This window comes from Cherax quadricarinatus, chromosome 50 (assembly GCF_038502225.1).
Source record: "Cherax quadricarinatus isolate ZL_2023a chromosome 50, ASM3850222v1, whole genome shotgun sequence".
Classification (NCBI taxonomy): Eukaryota; Metazoa; Arthropoda; class Malacostraca; order Decapoda; family Parastacidae; genus Cherax; species Cherax quadricarinatus.
Window position 1 is genome coordinate 29,768,982 of NC_091341.1, and position 18,864 is coordinate 29,787,845.

The window sequence follows — 18,864 nt, forward strand, 5'->3', positions numbered from 1 at the left end:
CATTACTACCACTAGCATCAACACTACCACTTTCATTACTACCACTAACATCAACACTACCACCTTCATTATTACCACTAACATCAACACTACCACTAACATCAACACTACCACTTTCATTACTACCACTAACATCAACACTACCACCTTCATTATTACCACTAACATCAACACTACCACTAACATCAACACTACCACCTTCATTATTATCACTAACATCAACACTACCACCTTCATTATTACCACTAACATCAACACTACCACCTTCATTATTACCACTAGCATCAACACTACCACTTTCATTACTACCACTAGCATCAACACTACCACTTTCATTACTACCACTAACATCAACACTACCACTTTCATTACTACCACTAACATCAACACTACCACCTTCATTATTACCACTAACATCAACACTACCACCTTCATTATTACCACTAACATCAACACTACCACTAGCATCAACACTACCACTTTCATTACTACCACTAGCATCAACACTACCACTTTCATTACTACCACTAGCATCAACACTACCACTTTCATTACTACCACTAACATCAACACTACCACCTTCATTATTACCACTAACATCAACACTACCACTAACATCAACACTACCACTTTCATTACTGCCACTAACATCAACACTACCACCTTCATTATTACCACTAACATCAACACTACCACTAACATCAACACTACCACCTTCATTATTATCACTAACATCAACACTACCACCTTCATTATTACCACTAACATCAACACTACCACCTTCATTATTACCACTAACATCAACACTACCACCTTCATTATTATCACTAACATCAACACTACCACCTTCATTATTACCACTAACATCAACACTACCACCTTCATTATTACCACTAGCATCAACACTACCACTTTCATTACTACCACTAGCATCAACACTACCACTAGTATCAACACTACCACTAGCATCAACACTACCACTTTCATTACTACCACTAGCATCAACACTACCACTTTCCTTACTACCACTAACATCAACACTACCACCTTCATTACTACCACTAGCATCAACACTACCACTAGCATCAACACTACCACTTTCATTACTACCACTAGCATCAACACTACCACTTTCATTACTACCACTAGCATCAACACTACCACCTTCAGTATTACCACTAACATCAACACTACCACTAGCATCAACACTACCACTTTCATTACTACCACTAGCATCAACACTACCACCTTCATTATTACCACTAACATCAACACTACCACCTTCATTATTATCACTAACATCAACACTACCACCTTCATTACTACCACTAGCATCAACACTACCACCTTCATTATTATCACTAACATCAACACTACCACCTTCATTACTACCACTAGCATCAACACTACCACCTTCGTTATTACCACTAGCATCAACACTACCACCTTCGGTATTACCACTAGCATCAACACTAACACTAACATCAACACTACCACCTTCATTACTACCACTAACATCAACACTACCACCTTCATTACTACCACTAACATCAACACTACCACCTTCATTACTACCACTAGCATCAACACTAACACTAGCATCAACACTACCACCTTCATTACTACCACTAGCATCAACATTCAGTATCACACTATCAGCACCATCCTCAATATCATAAAGCACCTCTACAACCACCACACTATTACCACCTGTAATACCACCACTACTGTCACCTCTGTTATCACCATCATCTCCTCCCTTACCACAACTAGTATCAATGATTAATGAATCTCAACACGGTTTTACAAAGGGACGTTCCTGTCTTACGAATTTACTTTTTTCACTAAGGTTTGAGGAGGTAGATCATGGTAATGAATATGATATTGTGTATATGGACTTCAGTAAGGCTTTCGATAGAGTTCCACACCAGAGGCTATTGAGGAAACTTCAGGCACACGGAAAAGGAGGAGAATTTTTTTTTCCTGGGTAGAGGCATGGCTGACAAATAGGCAGCATAGTGTTTGCATAAATTGGGAGAAATCAGAATGGGGGCACGTCACAAGCGGTGTTCTGCACGGGTCAGTGTTGGGCCCCTTGTTGTTCACAATTTACATAAACGACATAGATGAGGGAACAAATAGCGACATAAGCAAATTTGCTGATGACACCAAAATAGGCCGTCCAATTCATTCTAATGAGGACACTAGAGCACTCCAGGATGATTCGAATAGACTGATGCAATGGTCGGAGAAGTGGCAGATGCAGTTTAATATTGACAAATGCAAAGTTCTATACGTTGGACAGGACAATAACCCTGCCACATATAAACTAAATAATGTAGATCTTAATTCTACTGATTGCGAAAAGGATTTAGGAGTTCTGGTTAGCAGTAATCTAAAACCAAGACAACAGTGCATTAGTGTTTGCAATAAAGCTAACAGAATTCTTGGCTTCATATCTAGAAGTATAAATAATAGAAGTCCTCGGGTTGTTCTTCAACTCTATATATCCTTGGTTAGGCCTCATTTAGACTATGCTGCTCAGTTCTGGTCACCGTATTACAGAATGGATATAAATGCTCTGGAAAACGTACAGAGGAGGATGACAAAGATGATCCCATGTATCAGAAATCTTCCCTGTGAGGATAAACTGAGGGCCCTGAGGGGCTCTTGATTTAGGGAATTGGATCTGTGCTCCAGTTCCCCGAATTAAGCCTGAATGCCTTCCACATCCCCCCCCAGGCGCTGTATAATCCTCCGGGTTTAGCGCTTCCCCCTTGATTATAATAATAATAATGAGGGCCCTGAATCTGCACTCTCTCGAAAGGCGTAGAATTAAGGGAGGATATGATCGAGGTGTATAAATGGAAAACAGGAATAAATAAAGGGGATGTAAATAGCGTGCTGAAAATTTCCAGCCATGACGGGACTCGCAGCAATGGTTTCAAGTTGGAAAAATTCAGATTCATGAAGGATATAGGAAAGCACTGGTTTGGTAATAGAGTTGTGGATGAGTGGAACAAACTCCCGAGTACAGTTATTGAGGCTAAAACGTTGTGTAGTTTTAAAAATAGGTTAGATAAATACATGAGTGGGTGTGGGTAGGTGTGAGTTGGACCTGACTAGCTTTTGCTCCTGGGTCTGGTGCCGTGCTCCATCCTTAAATGGAAGTTATCTGACTAGGTGAGTCATTGGTCTAAGCCGAAGGGGGGGTGACATGGACCTGCCTCGCACGGGCTAGTAGGCCTCCTGCAGTGTTCCTTCTCTCTTATGTTCTTATAACGTTTCTAAGTGGTTTTCTTAGATGTTAGGGCTTGTTTCAATTTAATGTTATTAGTGATTGTAGTGCTGTATGATATCTGTATGTTAGAACATTGTACCATGATTGTAGTGCTGTATGATATCTGTATGTTAGAACATTGTTCCATGATTGTAGTGCTGTATGATATCTGTATGTTAGAACATTGTACCATGATTGTAGTGCTGTATGATAGCTGTATGTTAGAACAATGTTCCATGATTGTAGTGCTGTATGATAGCTGTATGTTAGAACATTGTACCATGATTGTAGTGCTGTATGATATCTGTATGTTAGAACAATGTTCCATGATTGTAGTGCTGTATGATATCTGTATGTTAGAACATTGTACCATGATTGTAGTGCTGTATGATAGCTGTATGTTAGAACAATGTTCCATGATTGTAATGCTGTATTATATCTGTATGTTAGAACATTGTACCATGATTGTAGTGCTGTATGATAGCTGTATGTTAGAACATTGTACCATGATTGTAGTGCTGTATGATAGCTGTATGTTAGAACAATGTACCATGATTGTAGTGCTGTATGATATCTGTATGTTAGAACATTGTACCATGATTGTAGTGCTGTATGATAGCTGTATGTTAGAACATTGTACCATGATTGTAGTGCTGTATGATAGCTGTATGTTAGAACAATGTACCATGATTGTAGTGCTGTATGATATCTGTATGTTAGAACATTGTACCATGATTGTAGTGCTGTATGATAGCTGTATGTTAGAACATTGTACCATGATTGCTAAAGCTTTAGCTTAATGATCACTAACTTGTCTAACCTCTGAAAGTTAATCTCTCACTGTATCATATGCTATAATATTAAACTAATAATTTTAAATTTATTGACATATGTATCATATTAACAATACTGTATAATAAATACTGAGAGTAATTAACATTATGCGAAAAGAAAAGAGATGAACAATTATTAATCATTTTTCTGTTGCTTCCTTTCTACGGTCCTTCATCCCTTATCTTACTTCCCACAACCTTTATATTGTTTCATAAATTCTGTATTTTCTATGCTATATATTTACATTATCATATATTCTACATTATTTTAAATTACTGTTATATTCTGTTGTCCGTCACTTCGTATTTATCGCTTATGTTTTTATGTAATATCTGGCGCCTCTAACATCAAAATCTTTCCATCAATACACTTTATAAATCTCTTGGATTATTCTCCATTTTCTATTTTGTTACAAAATATTCTTGGACAAAATAATCCTGTTTTCTGTACTGTTTTGCCTGGAACTCTGTGTATCTTTCACTTGAAATCTGCCTTTCACTATCACTTTGTTCTTTCCCATCATGCATTTTATTTTTTTTGTCCTCAACATTGTAATTTATTTTCTTTGTTTATTTTTGCACTCTTGTGAAATTACACTGATTACTTCCGTAATTCCTTCATTTGCATTCCTCGTCCTTCCCACTCCCGTCTCTAACCTTCACTCAGGGCGGTGTCTACCCGCGTTGTGGCCGGCATCTGGTGGTTCTTCACTCTCATAATGATATCTTCGTACACTGCCAACTTGGCCGCCTTCCTCACCGTCGAACGGATGGAGTCGCCTATCGAGTCGGCCGAGGACCTGGCCAAACAGACCAGGATCAAATATGGCTCCCTCTACGGCGGCTCCACCTGGGATTTTTTCGCGTAAAACTCTCTCTTGGTTAATTTTCTTAAATTCTTATGTGTTGATGAGAGGTAAAATATTGTTGAATTATATGTGTAGTTTCAATTATTTTATAATCTAACTGTTTAGAAAGTTGGTTATCTTAATTGTTGAAACACTTAGCCGGATCATCAGGTTTGTTCAGTCGGCTACAGAGGTAAATAATGTAAACAGAAGAAACAGTACAGAGATATTGATTAGGTGATCAGTCCCTCAGCTTTAAAGAACAAGCAATTTGAGAAGGTCAGTCCTTCAACCATGATAAATTGAAGCAGCAGGAGGTAGAATCACCAGTGTAAAATTCCACTAGTCTAAGTAGGTCATGACTGTAGGTTAGGCAAAATGTTGCTGTGTCTAACACATGTAAATGGTTTAGAAAACCGACGAACTCAAGAACTAGATACTTTTGCAACATTTCGGAATCGTTATTGTGGAGACGTTTCACCAACAAGTGGCTTCCTCGGTCGGTATAAGATGAATGGGACAGATTACCTCACACTTCTCATCCCATCAGTTCTGGATTTTAGTACAACAACTTTGGACAACATTCATTGATGAAGAGATTCTGTTCAGTGAGTTGAGCTATAGTTCCAGTGCCTCTTTAAGGTTTTGGAGTACAGTTACTTTGGCCCTTATGTGTAATGAAGGATGCCTCGCTTGGATCACACAAATATAAGTCTGTGATGAATGGTTTAAAAAACCGACAAATTGAAGATTGAGACACTTATGAAATATATGGGAATCTTTATTCAGGAAACGTTTCGCCACACAGTGGCTTCATCAGTCCAATACAAATCAGAAAGGTGAGGAGGAGTTTGAGGTAATCAGTCCCTCAGCCTGGAGTCGATGTGTTCAGTCCATCAATCTTGTAGAATGTACAGCATAGGGCCGTAGACGTGGCTTATATACTGTAGTCAGGTGAGGTGAAGCAGGAGGAGGCGGGGTCATAGTGGTACCATCCACTAGTCGAAGTAGATCTTGGTCCAAAGGTTGGACAAGGTCGAAGAATTCTTTGGAATCGATTTGTTCACTGAACACATCGATTCCAGGATGAGGGACTGATTACCTCAAACTCCTCCTCACTTTTCAGCTTTGTATTGGACTGATGAAGCCACTGTGTGGCGAAACATTTCCTTAATAAAGATTCCCATATGTTTCATAAGTGTCTCAATCTTCAGACATAAGTCTCTCTACATGTTCATCATGTAATTCTCTCTTGCAGTTATAGGCACTGAGAGATGGACATGTGTGTATATAAACTGTTTATATAATAGGATTAAGAGTGTTATTGATTGTAAGTCGATGAATTTCATCCCAAATGGCTCACTTTCGTGGATGGGATTTAAACTTAACAAATTAACTGTTAACCTGACTCAGGCTTGGTCATCACATCTTAGCATGGGTCATTAGCACAACATTTCTTTCCAGTAATTCCAAGATGCCAACTTACCAGCGAATGTTTAGTTTTATGGAGTCTCAAACTCCATCTGTTTATACGAAATCCAATGAAGAAGGCGTGAAGAGGGTTCAGAAGGGTGATGGACAGTATGCGTTCATGATGGAATCCTCCAGTATAGAGTATATCACTGAGAGGTACTGTGACCTCACTAAGGTTGGGGGACCACTCGACTCCAAGAGCTACGGCATCGCGCTACCTCCAGGTAGGTGCCAATAATGGATTTGTGGAGAACTGGTTAGATAAGTACAGACGCAACCCTACTTACGAGTATTCGAGTTACGAACATTCGGACATAGGAACAGACATTCGAACACACACACGAATGGACTGTACAGTATCAGTACATTACTGATACTGTACTGTATTGTCTTTAAGTTTTCAATGAACGACGGCGCAGAGACAAAACAATAATGATATATCCAGCATTTCACTATCATCTGAAATGCGTAGTGATACTTGAGTGTGGGTGAATCACCCGCACATCGCGGGAGCTATTGGCAATTCCAGTCAAATCTCACCCTTACCTATTAACTGCAGCTAACGTAATTAGGTGTGGGTATGGCAGGACTTACCTGGGTATTGTAAATGACCCCATTTTCCCTAGTTTGTGGTAGGGGAAGTATATCCGTAGGCTGCTACGGATGTGTAGTTATGACCACACCCGTTGAGAGTTACTAGACAACTTAGTGTTACCACTGCTGGACAACTTAGTGTTACCATTGCTAGACAACTTACTGTTACCACTGCTGGACAACTTAGTGTTACCATTGCTAGACAACTTAGTGTTACCATTGCTAGACAACTTAGTGTTACCACTGCTAGACAACTTAGTGTTACCACTGCTAGACAACTTAGTGTTACCATTGCTAGACAACTTAGTGTTACCATTGCTAGACAACTTAGTGTTACCATTGCTAGACAACTTAGTGTAACCATTGCTAGACAACTTAGTGTTACCATTGCTATACAACTTAGTGTTACCACTGCTAGACAACTTAGTGTTACCATTGCTAGACAACTTAGTGTTACCACTGCTAGACAACTTAGTGTTACCATTGCTAGACAACTTAGTGTTACCACTGCTAGACAACTTAGTGTTACCACTGCTAGACAACTTAGTGTTACCATTGCTAGACAACTTAGTGTAACCATTGCTAGACAACTTAGTGTTACCATTGCTATACAACTTAGTGTTACCACTGCTAGACAACTTAGTGTTACCATTGCTAGACAACTTAGTGTTACCACTGCTAGACAACTTAGTGTTACCATTGCTAGACAACTTAGTGTTACCATTGCTATACAACTTAGTGTTACCACTGCTAGACAACTTAGTGTTACCATTGCTAGACAACTTAGTGTTACCACTGCTAGACAACTTAGTGTTACCATTGCTAGACAACTTAGTGTTACCACTGCTAGACAACTTAGTGTTACCACTGCTAGACAACTTAGTGTTACCATTGCTAGACAACTTAGTGTAACCATTGCTAGACAACTTAGTGTTACCATTGCTATACAACTTAGTGTTACCACTGCTAGACAACTTAGTGTTACCATTGCTAGACAACTTAGTGTTACCACTGCTAGACAACTTAGTGTTACCACTGCTAGACAACTTAGTGTTACCATTGCTAGACAACTTAGTGTTACCATTGCTAGACAACTTAGTGTTACCACTGCTAGACAACTTAGTGTAACCATTGCTAGACAACTTAGTGTTACCATTGCTATACAACTTAGTGTTACCATTGCTAGACAACTTAGTGTTACCACTGCTAGACAACTTAGTGTTACCATTGCTAGACAACTTAGTGTTACCACTGCTAGACAACTTAGTGTTACCATTGCTAGACAACTTAGTGTTACCATTGCTAGACAACTTAGTGTTACCACTGCTAGACAACTTAGTGTTACCATTGCTAGACAACTTAGTGTTACCATTGCTAGACAACTTAGTGTTACCATTGCTAGAAAACTTAGTGTTACCATTGCCAGAAAACTTCAGTCTTAAAGTTGGAAGGTCGACTGCTAAGTTCCCATAATTCCATTACAAACATTGCTTACTCTCGTGATATGGTAAAACTATCGTTATTCTCTATAAAATGTGTTTTTGTTAATATTTTTGGGTGTGTGGAATGGTTTAATTGGATATACATTATTTCTCATGGGAAATATTAACAAAATATACATTTTATAGATAATAACAATAGTTTTGCATACAGAAAAGGCAGGACTAAATTCGAGGGTCCACTGTATATATATATATATATATATATATATATATATATATATATATATATATATATATATATATATATATATATATATATATATAAAGCGGCTTTAAAGAAAGCACATTCTGTGACCAGTTGAGATTTGAACGAGATACGTCGGGTCAGCCTCCAGAGAAGTTAGCTAAACTGTTGACGCCCTAGACCACTACGCCACCAAGTTACTAGATGTTTTTTCACCTAACGCCGGGCACATTTGGGAAGTGGTCAAGTCAGGACTAACTTCACTCTCCACCCGTTTGGATACCAGTCTCACGAGCAGTACACAAATTAATGCATCCATGGAATCATACTGATATCGTGTAATATTGGACTTTCGCTCGTGTTGTTTCTTTATATACATAAATCCCTTACACAGGTTCACCCTTCACGAATGCCATCACGGGGGCAATACTGAGCTTGCAAGAGGAAGGTAAACTCCAGGCCCTGAGGACGCGCTGGTGGAAGCAGGAAAAGGGAGGAGGACAGTGTAAAGTAAGAGGAACCCCTTTTATTATTGTATTTATGGTAACACTAGTAAGTTTCACCACTATTTCTAGCAAAAATACTTATACATCTACTTCCAAATTTTTCCTTCGTTTGTTTTGAGTATAGATTGTGATTAATATATTACTTAAATTTTGAACTCTTGATTGAATTTTAAGATAAGAAAATGATACGTTTTATCTCCATAATAAGTCTCTGTTCCGAGTTCATACCTCATCTATATTCTTTAGACTTAACTCATTTTAATCACCGTTCAAATGGTATAAAAAAAAATAACGCTTATCTTGAGAATGTTAAACCAAACTAAAACTTACATTCCTCCATTAAACACAATGAGTAATTTTTAACAACTCGCGCTACCACTTTAATTACTTTTTCTTACATTATCTAATTCTAATATTTTTCTGACTCGCGAAATCTATAGCCTAAAGATTTCTTTTAATTTTTTTTACCCGATTAAAATAACAATACTAACAGAATTGTGAGGCAAATATTCTTAGTAAAGTTAGGAAGCTAGTATTAAGTAAGAAAATAAACAGGCAAAGCATTCAAGGAACAGCATTAGCTTTTATATATCAGGTAATTGGTTAATAAATCAGAATTACTAGATGTATTTTGGTGGCCGCAAGATGTGAGATACATAACGTCAGTGTCCTGTGTCTTAATGCACGTGACTTCAGTTGTACAGAGAGCGGCGTAAGTTGATAATTCAGTTCAGTATTTGAAGGGAATCAGAAGAGGCATTCATGTGTCATCGTATGGAAACTAATTTCCAAATTTCTTCATTAAAAATGGTAAATTGAAACATATACAAAACAAATCTATATCATATCTTTCATCATGGAAGGAGTGAAGGTAATCAGTTGCAACATTCAGAAATTACCGCATGAGTTTCATTACGTTAATTTTTATCAGTTTTTCCTCAGATATCTCTTCAAGTGGCGCCCCTTGTTGCAGTGAAGAGGCTTTTGGTTTGAGGAATTCGACCATCTGGTCTTCGTCCTCCTATCGAACCTAACCCCCCCCCCCGCTCCTCCCTTTCCTACAACATCCTTCCCATCCCTCCTCCTTTCCCATCCCTCCTCCTTTCCCATCCCTCCTTGTCCGTCACATTCTGTTGAGGCTACTTGGTGTAAGTACTGGTTGCTGTGGAATCTGGTTCATCTGGGGATGCTCCGTTTCACCCTCCGGAGTGTCACAGGGCTGTTTATGGTGATCTTCGAGTAAAGAGGAGGTCGCCTGCCAGTTACGGGAGGTGGATGTGAGGCTATCCTAGATTTTAGGTTTACTGGTGTGAAGGGTAGGGTATCACATGGGTTGCACTCTGCATCTGCACTACCGGTTGCACTGAGGACTCTCATGGGCACAGAGGGGGATATACGATCCCTTTCATTCCTCCTATGAGCTACCCCCTTCACGTAACCCTTTATTCGGAAAAGATAAAAAGAAGAAGAAGAAAGAAACCTTTCCACGGAGGGGCTCTCACTGTGGCTTTCGTAGTTCTTCTCATCCATGATTTAAATACAGGTACTCCCACCCATTTTGACTCTCAGACTCGAAGTCTTTCTTGCATAGATCTCTCAATTTGTTCCTCTTCAACTGCACTCGATTTTACCTGGTCTGTGCTCCCAGATTTACATGACAGCGATCATTTTCTTGTCCTTCTCACTTCCCATTCATATTCTCACTCTCCTTGTTGCCCACGTTGGCAGTTTGAACGAGTGAATTGGACTATGTACTAGCGTCAAGCTGTTATTAGTGAGGAACTTTCTCATTTGTCCTCTCCTAATGAGCTATTACAACTCATTTTGACTTCGGTTTTACCGCGGTTTTGCATACAATCTTTCTAACCTTGAGTAGGAACTGTCAGAAATGCTTGACTTGGTGGTCTCCTACTTGCGCTCATGCAGTGCGATTGCAACTTGCTACGTAGGGCTGATTTCGTTACAATAGGACCACAGAGTAGCTCTTTGCGAGGCAGGTTTCCCGATGTGTAATCCGTGAAGCAAAACGCATTTGCTGGCTTCATTATGCTTCTACCGTTACTTCCTCTTCTTTTAACAATTATTAAGAGTGAAGTTTGGGAAAAAATGCTCGGAAAATGACTGGCACGTACTCTCCAGCCCTTCTCCTGTTGCTGCTGTCAACATTGCAAATCCCGTTGAGGTTGCCTCAGAATTAGAAATCATCTTGTCCATATTTATCATGGGGCTCCATTTATTTCCCTTCTTTCTTTCTTCAAAGTCTGCCAGAGTTGCTGGCTTTAGACTTTTCTTCTACTAGAGAAGTCTCATAACGTTCCTTTTATGATTCTAGAACTTGAATCAACTCTTTCCGTTTGCTGATCTTCGGTAACTTGACCTGATGCTGCTCATATCAGTATGCTCCAGCATTAACACCCTTCATCCTTTGTAGTCCTCTTACGCCTTTTCAATCTGGTTTGGTCGCATGGGGCTCTTCCTCCTCCATGGAAAATTGCCGTTGTTCTGCCTTTTCTCTAACCGGGTACTTCAGGCCACGATGCCTCCCGGTATCGACCCATTGTTTTTACTAGTGCACTTTGCAAGTTGATGGAACGTCTAGTAAACAGATGTTCATCGTGGTATTTAAACACATAATACTCTTTCTACTCGTCAGTTTATTTCGTAAGAGCTGCTCCGCGATTGAACCCTTACTTTGTTTAGATACCTATGTTCGTAATGCCTTCGGTAGTAACCACTCGGTTATTACAGTCTTTTTTTTATCTTGAAGAAGCATTTGAGACAACTTGGAGATATAACATCTTGGTCAGAGCTCATTCCTTAGGTCTTCGAGGCAATCTGCTGATTTTTTCTTAAAAGCTTCTTGTCTGAGACATTTTCGTGTCTGGGTTGATAACTTACTTTCCCTTGACTTTATACATGCTGAAGCTGTTCCTCATAGATGTCTCCTTATCACCATTATTATTTTTTACTATTAAGAATTTGGCCTCTGTTCGTCCATCTAATACTTGGTCATCACTTTATGTTGATGACTTTGCTATAATGTGTGCAGGTGCTGTCACATAGTTGCAACATCTGTCCAGAATGCTGTCGACCGTGTTTCCAATTGTGCCACTACTCATGGGTTTAAATGTTCTGGTACTAAATCGAACCGGATTACTTTTCCATTATACCTGTATGGTTCCCAGATCGCTGAACGTGATGCGGTCAAATTTCTCGGTCTTCTCTTCTCCGGCTGTCCTGGAAACCTCGCATTACCTCCCTGAAAGCAGCTTGCCATAGCCGGTTGAACCTTCATAAAACCCTCGCTCATCTTTCATGGGGGGCAGATCGTGGAACTCTCCTTCGATTTCATTCAGCCCTAATTTTATCGAAACTAGATTATGGCGACCATATATATTCTGCGACCTCTCCCGGAACTCTTTCTAAAGTTGATCCCATTCATCATGGAATACGATTGTTCTTCCCTTGTCGAGAGCCTGTATGCAAAGGCGAATGTTCCATCTTTGAACGATCTGCCCAATGCACAATCTTTCTACATACAGGATGGAAACGGACGTTAGTAAAGATACATTATTTGATAGCCACCCCTTGTTTACTCTGTTCATTTTTTCTTCGTATTCACTCTCACTTGACTACTCTTCAATTGCCCCCTTTTTATGTTCATCTAGTACCTTACCCTCCTTTTCCCACGGGAGGTTCCGAGAGTTCGAATCTGTTCTTCCCCACTGCTATGCTCGAAAGCTCAAATACCGACAGCTGCTAATTGCTCCCTTTTTCTTAACCACTTCAGGTCTCATTCTCGTGCCGTTATAATTTACAGATGGCTCTAAATCCTCAGATGTTGGTCTGAGTTGATTCATAACAAATAATATTCAATCAAGCCGTGTTTAGGATTCTAGTCTTCGTGCTGATGTCATGGTTGGGAGACTATACTTTCCCGTCTTCATATCGGACACTTGTGTCTCACTCACGGGTACCTCATGGAGAGGCGCCCAGTACCACTCTGAGAATTGACAGATTCCAGTTTTTACCATATTCTATAAGACTGTCGTGTCTACCAGCAGGCACGAAGAATTTACCTCCGAGATCATCACTGCTCTAAAGCCCTTACTTCATCTTCCTTACTGACAGCCCACCTCTTACACAGGCTTCCTCTTTGCCTTTATAACAGCAACAAATTATTACACAAACTATGACAGATCTTTACACTAGCCAGTCTACCAGGAGAAATGTTTAAGTGTACCAGGAGGAAAGATTGTTATGGGATACTGAAACAACAATTTATAAAACTATATATAACAAACTGCAATATACATACCGGCAATTATAAGTAATTTTTTAGTAGACTTTTACCTAGCCATCCTACCAGGAGAACTATTTTAAGTGTACCAGGAGGAAAGACTATGGGATAATAAAACTTTAAATAATTACAAGAACTATATGTATCAAGCTACAGTATATGTAACAGCATATAAAACAAAATACTTCTATAACGGACACCTGCACTAGCCAACTGAACACATCGATTCCAGGCTGAGGGACTGATTACCGCAAACTCCTTCTCTCCTTACACCTTCCTGCTTTGTATTGGACTGATGAACCTGCTGTGTGGTGAAACCTTTCTTCAGTGAAGACTCCCATATGTTGCAAAAGTGTCTCAGTCTTCAACAGTATTTATAGTTTTTTTATTATTTATATTAACACATAGGCCGTCTCCCACCAAAGCAGGGTGGCCCAAAAAAGAAAAACTTTCATCATCATTCACTGCATCACTGTCTTGCCAGAGGGGTGCTTACACAACAGTTATAAAACTGCAACATTAACACCCCTCCTTCAGAGTGCAGACACTGTACTTCCCATCTCCAGGACTCAAGTCCGGCCTGCCAGTCTCCTTGACTCCCTTCATAAATGTTACTTTGCTCACATTCCAACAGCACGTCAAGTATTGAAAACTATTTGCCTCCATTCACTCCTATCAAATACCCTCACGTATGCTTCCTAGAACACCAAGCCCCTCGCACACAAAACCTCCTTTGCTCCCTCCCTCCAACCTTTCCTAAGCTGACCCCTACCCTGCCTTCCTTTCGCTACAGATTTATACACTTTCAAAGCCATTCTAGTTTGTTTCTTCCTCTCTACATGTCTGAACCACCTCAACAACCCCTCCTCAGCCCTCTGGATAATAATTTTGGTAATCCCGCACCTCCTTCAAATTTCCAAACTACGAATTCTTTGCATTGTATTCACACCACACATTATCCTCAGATAAGACATCTCCACTGCCTCCAGCCTTCTTCTCGTTGCAACATTCACCACCTATGTTTCACACCCATATGAGAGTGTTGGTATAACGATGATATATCGCAAGCATCAGTGAACAACACACGTGTAAAACACTGACACCACTGCCCCACACCATTGCATAGCACTAATTGACTCCTTGGTTATTGACCTCTACAATGAGACTAACCAGAAATGGTCCTTCTGAGGTCGACATAGCCAATCAAAGCCATACATACAATAGCTACCTTGCATACACAGACACAGATACACATGCACACACACACACACACACGCATGCACAACCTGGTCACCTCTGACCTCATGGTCTGGTCATTTACCTCTAAACTCACGCTAACCTGAATTAGTTAAGTCAAGTTATTCAAAGGCAGAGGGGGTGGGGGTACCCTTTCTTTCTAATTTCTGATCCCCCCCCCACACTATTTGTAATTCCTTTTTATTAATTAAACTAATTTTTCACTATTACATTTTGTTATAAAGGAAGTCCTTCATTGGGGTAGGGGCACTCTGGCAGGGGGATCCGGGGCATTTTCCCTCCTCTGTCCCCTTATAAATCCGGCCCTGGATGGGAGGCACGAACTGTGGTGTATAAACTGACAGGCTCAGCACTCTACCACCTAGGCTACAGAACTTCTGCTAGGGAAGGATCGCTAACAGTTCTGTATATGTTTCCGTTGGACGCACCAACTGTAACCTAACTGAGAACCTTCCCCACAGTTCAGAAGCTTAAGCCAAAAATCTATTCTTACCTTCGTCTAAGTCATACAGTCTTTGAACCCAGATTATGTCGTAATAATCTGTCAGTGAATGACTCAAGTATTGACCTTGAAATTCTCAAAATTTGAATTTTTTCCTGAATAAAAAGTTCATATTGCAGCTGGTGTAAGTTCCAATTTACTAATTCCATTGAATAAATACTGATATTTACTCTTTGTTAAGTAACTAAAGAATACGTCTTATAATTGGCTTCAAATTATTATTGTTGATGCAGTATATAAGGATGATAATGATGCCTCATAAGTTTATTCTGTTTGGGTGGAAATTGGGAATTTTACTGAAATAGTTAAAAAAAAACTTGGTAACGTTAGAATTAGATCAGTTACTGGAGAATGTTTTTTCTGATCGGCTTTAAACTTTTCGTTTTGGTGGGTTTTATTAAAACAACTTGTGACTCAGTTTGTCAGTTTTATTAAGCAAATTGATTCTCATGTAATAACTAGACAACATTTTTTCAGGTGAACTTCAATATTGAAATTCTGGTAAATCTTAGTAGAAAGTTCTTGTGTGTTAAATTTCAGATGTGTGGAAGCCAATTTGTCAAATTTTTATTCCTGTTTTACTAATTTTCAAAAATTAATAAATATTTTTTTACATAGCAGTAGAGAAATTTAAATAGAATTAATTCCAGTTAGAAAAGTAAGTTGGAAAATATGAAAATCCGCGATTATATGGTGTTTTAATTTTAATTAAGGGCACTCCTATATATATATATTTTTTTTTGGAACATTCGCAGCAATTTTTTATTCATAAATTTTCATTTATTACTCGAGAATGCCTTGTTCGATCGGGTTCAAATTTTTAACCCTTGTATATTGTGTTCCATAACAAAATTTATGAGATAATTTTAGTGTGTTATGCAGAGTGCTACACAAGTCACTCCCAGATTTGTTTTCCCTTTAGTAAATGGACAAACATTTCTCTGATTAAATTAAAAATGTCAACACTGGTGTACCAGTGTGTCTCCAGGAATGTGATTCATTTTGATTTTCTCCTGATGCAGTTAGGTTAATTTTGACGTCCGTCACTACTGAATTAAGACACTTATGCAACATATGGGAATCTTTATTGAAGAAACGTTTCGCCACACAGTGACTTCATCAGTCCAATGCAAATTAGAAATGGGTAAGGAGAGTGATGGACTGAACACATCGATTCCAAGCTGAGGGACTGATTACCTCAAACTCCTCCTCTCCTTACCCATTTCTGCTTTGTATTGGACTGATAAAGCCACTGTGTGGTGAAACGTTTCTTGAATAAATATTCCCATATGTTGCATAAGTGTCTCAATTCTTCATCTTGTCGGTTTTCACAACCATTCATCACTACTGAATTAGGTTTAATAACGAGTTGATTTTCATGATCGCCCTGCTAAGGCTTCTTTGTTCTTGACGTCGTTTTGACGAAGTGTTCTCACTGTCCCAGGATGACGAGTCTAAGAGCTCGTCCAAAGCCAACGAACTTGGTCTCAACAACGTTGGAGGCGTCTTCGTGGTGCTCCTCACTGGTATGGGTCTCGCCTCCGTAGTCGCCGTTTGTGAGTTTATCTGGAAATCAAGAAAATTGGCTACTGAGAAACATGTGAGTGTTTCTGCTTTCTCCAGTGTTGATGAAGACATTTTCCTTCCCATCTGGATAGCAAAGTTTGTTTGGCAAATATATTATCGTTTGTGCTCACCCTAACTGATCTATGGCGTATTTATCATTATAAAGAACTATATTTATATCTAATAATATAGAATCAGTTAAAATATGTGAGTATATGCTACTTTCTTGGTCTAATTGGCATCATAGATACCAGTTGTAAATTTTAAGAGCACAGTGGAAAGATAGGCCTATGGTCACACCACAACCTAATTAATCACTAAGGTATAACACCTTAGGTGGATGTCTGAATAGGCCAGCAAAAACTAATATATACAATTATCAATTGAGAACTTAGACAAGGTTTTGCCTGCGAAGCAGGTTTTATCTAGTCTAGATCAGGTTCGATCTGTCTTGCAGAAATATTGTTAGAATTGCCGACAATACGTTAGATAAAATGTCCTTTCATCGAAGGAACAAGGATCGAAATGTTCCATTTGTCAAAAGCCATTTGCCTTTTTAGTACACGTCAGGTATAGATGGTGCACTACACAGTTAGCTGGAGTTCTCAACCAAACACGCTTCCTGCCTTCTAAGATTCATACGACCAGCCACTCTAAAACACTCATGTAATCTTAATCATACCGAGATCTCTCTCCCCAGAAGAAGAAAATAAGTAGTTTAGATGATGCTTCTTTCAACACAAAAATATCCATCACAACAAGCCATTAACTCAGGAAAAGGTTAATCAGAACCTTAATCTACCTCCACCGCCCGAAGGTTTTGTCAAGCTGATTAAACTCGACATTAATTTTAACGATTTCTCTTTCAACAACAGGCTCTATGAACAAGCATATGGCGTGGATATGGGCCTCACTATCAGCGCTGTCGTAACAAACTTGTACATGGAGCATCTAGCAACCGGACTCTTTCCCAACGACATCCCCATCAGCATCACAGAACGATACGTGGACGATGTCCTCGTAATTACTCGCAAATTTTAGGTGCGCAGAACCTACAGATAAGACTCAGCACTTAAAGAAGAGATCAATGACAGGTTACTATTCCTCGACGTCTTCATGGACGAAGTAACGAACTCCTGAAATTCAAAGTCTACAAAGAACCTATAAGTCAAAATAATCTTACAAACTTTTACTCAAGCCAAGATACTAAGACTAAAACGAAATACCATAACTGGATTTTTCCTAACATCTTACCTAATTTGCAGCCTAGATACTCTAGATTTGCAATACTCATACATAAAACAAATCGTCTCCGAGCTACGTTTTCCTGCTATCAAATCATCAATTCTCCTTAAGCTAAAACCACTTCGGACACCAATTCGAAACCTTAAATATCTTGAAAGTACCTGCACAAGGCTGCAATAGATTCGCCATATCAGCCAGCACAACCCTCAGAGGTCTCTCTATAACCAAGACGGAGACCTTTGAACCAGTTAATGAAAGAAATGGCACAATCATTCTCGGAGGCCATGACAAGGTGTACACTGAGAAACAACACATACACAAGAAATACGTATGAACGAGCACACATGTGCTTGCAAAACAGGGAACTTGAAAAATACTTGAGTATATTACTGGAGTGGCACCAACCCTTTGATGAAATTCAGTAACGTTTAGTTATTAAAGTACCAAACATTCGCTGGTGAAAATACGTTGAAGCATCAATTTCCATTTCAGAGAAAATTACACAGAAAAGTAGCTTCGTGATCCCTGAAATATTAGTGAGGATCCTACTCATTATGAATCCTCGTCAAAACGATAAGCCTCCACCATCACTTGACAAAAAAGAAGCCAGTGCTGCTACTGCGAGCATAGGCCAGTAGGCCTACCGCAGTACTTATGTTCACCTCGTTCCAATCATGACTATCGACAAACAGTCCATCATGCAACAATCCTCATCGGTGAAATTCTCGGATAATTTTTTCACCATTTTTGCCTTTTTCTGTGTTAATTACCTGT

At 39.3% G+C, this 18,864-nt stretch overlaps 1 protein-coding gene across 1 annotated transcript in view; it reads left to right on the forward strand.

Annotated features, from left to right (window-relative positions):
- LOC128695338 (glutamate receptor ionotropic, kainate 2-like) overlaps positions 1–18,538 on the forward strand; it is a 286,847-nt gene extending 268,309 nt beyond the window's left edge. Inside the window, exons 15-19 of the mRNA XM_070095365.1 lie at positions 4,781–4,978; positions 6,426–6,658; positions 9,109–9,224; positions 16,724–16,879; positions 17,721–18,538. Coding sequence (XP_069951466.1) covers positions 4,781–4,978; positions 6,426–6,658; positions 9,109–9,224; positions 16,724–16,879; positions 17,721–17,729 — 712 coding nt within the window. The 3' untranslated portion in view covers positions 17,730–18,538. The remainder of the gene's footprint in view (positions 1–4,780; positions 4,979–6,425; positions 6,659–9,108; positions 9,225–16,723; positions 16,880–17,720) is intronic.
- The last annotated feature ends 326 nt before the right edge of the window (positions 18,539–18,864 follow it).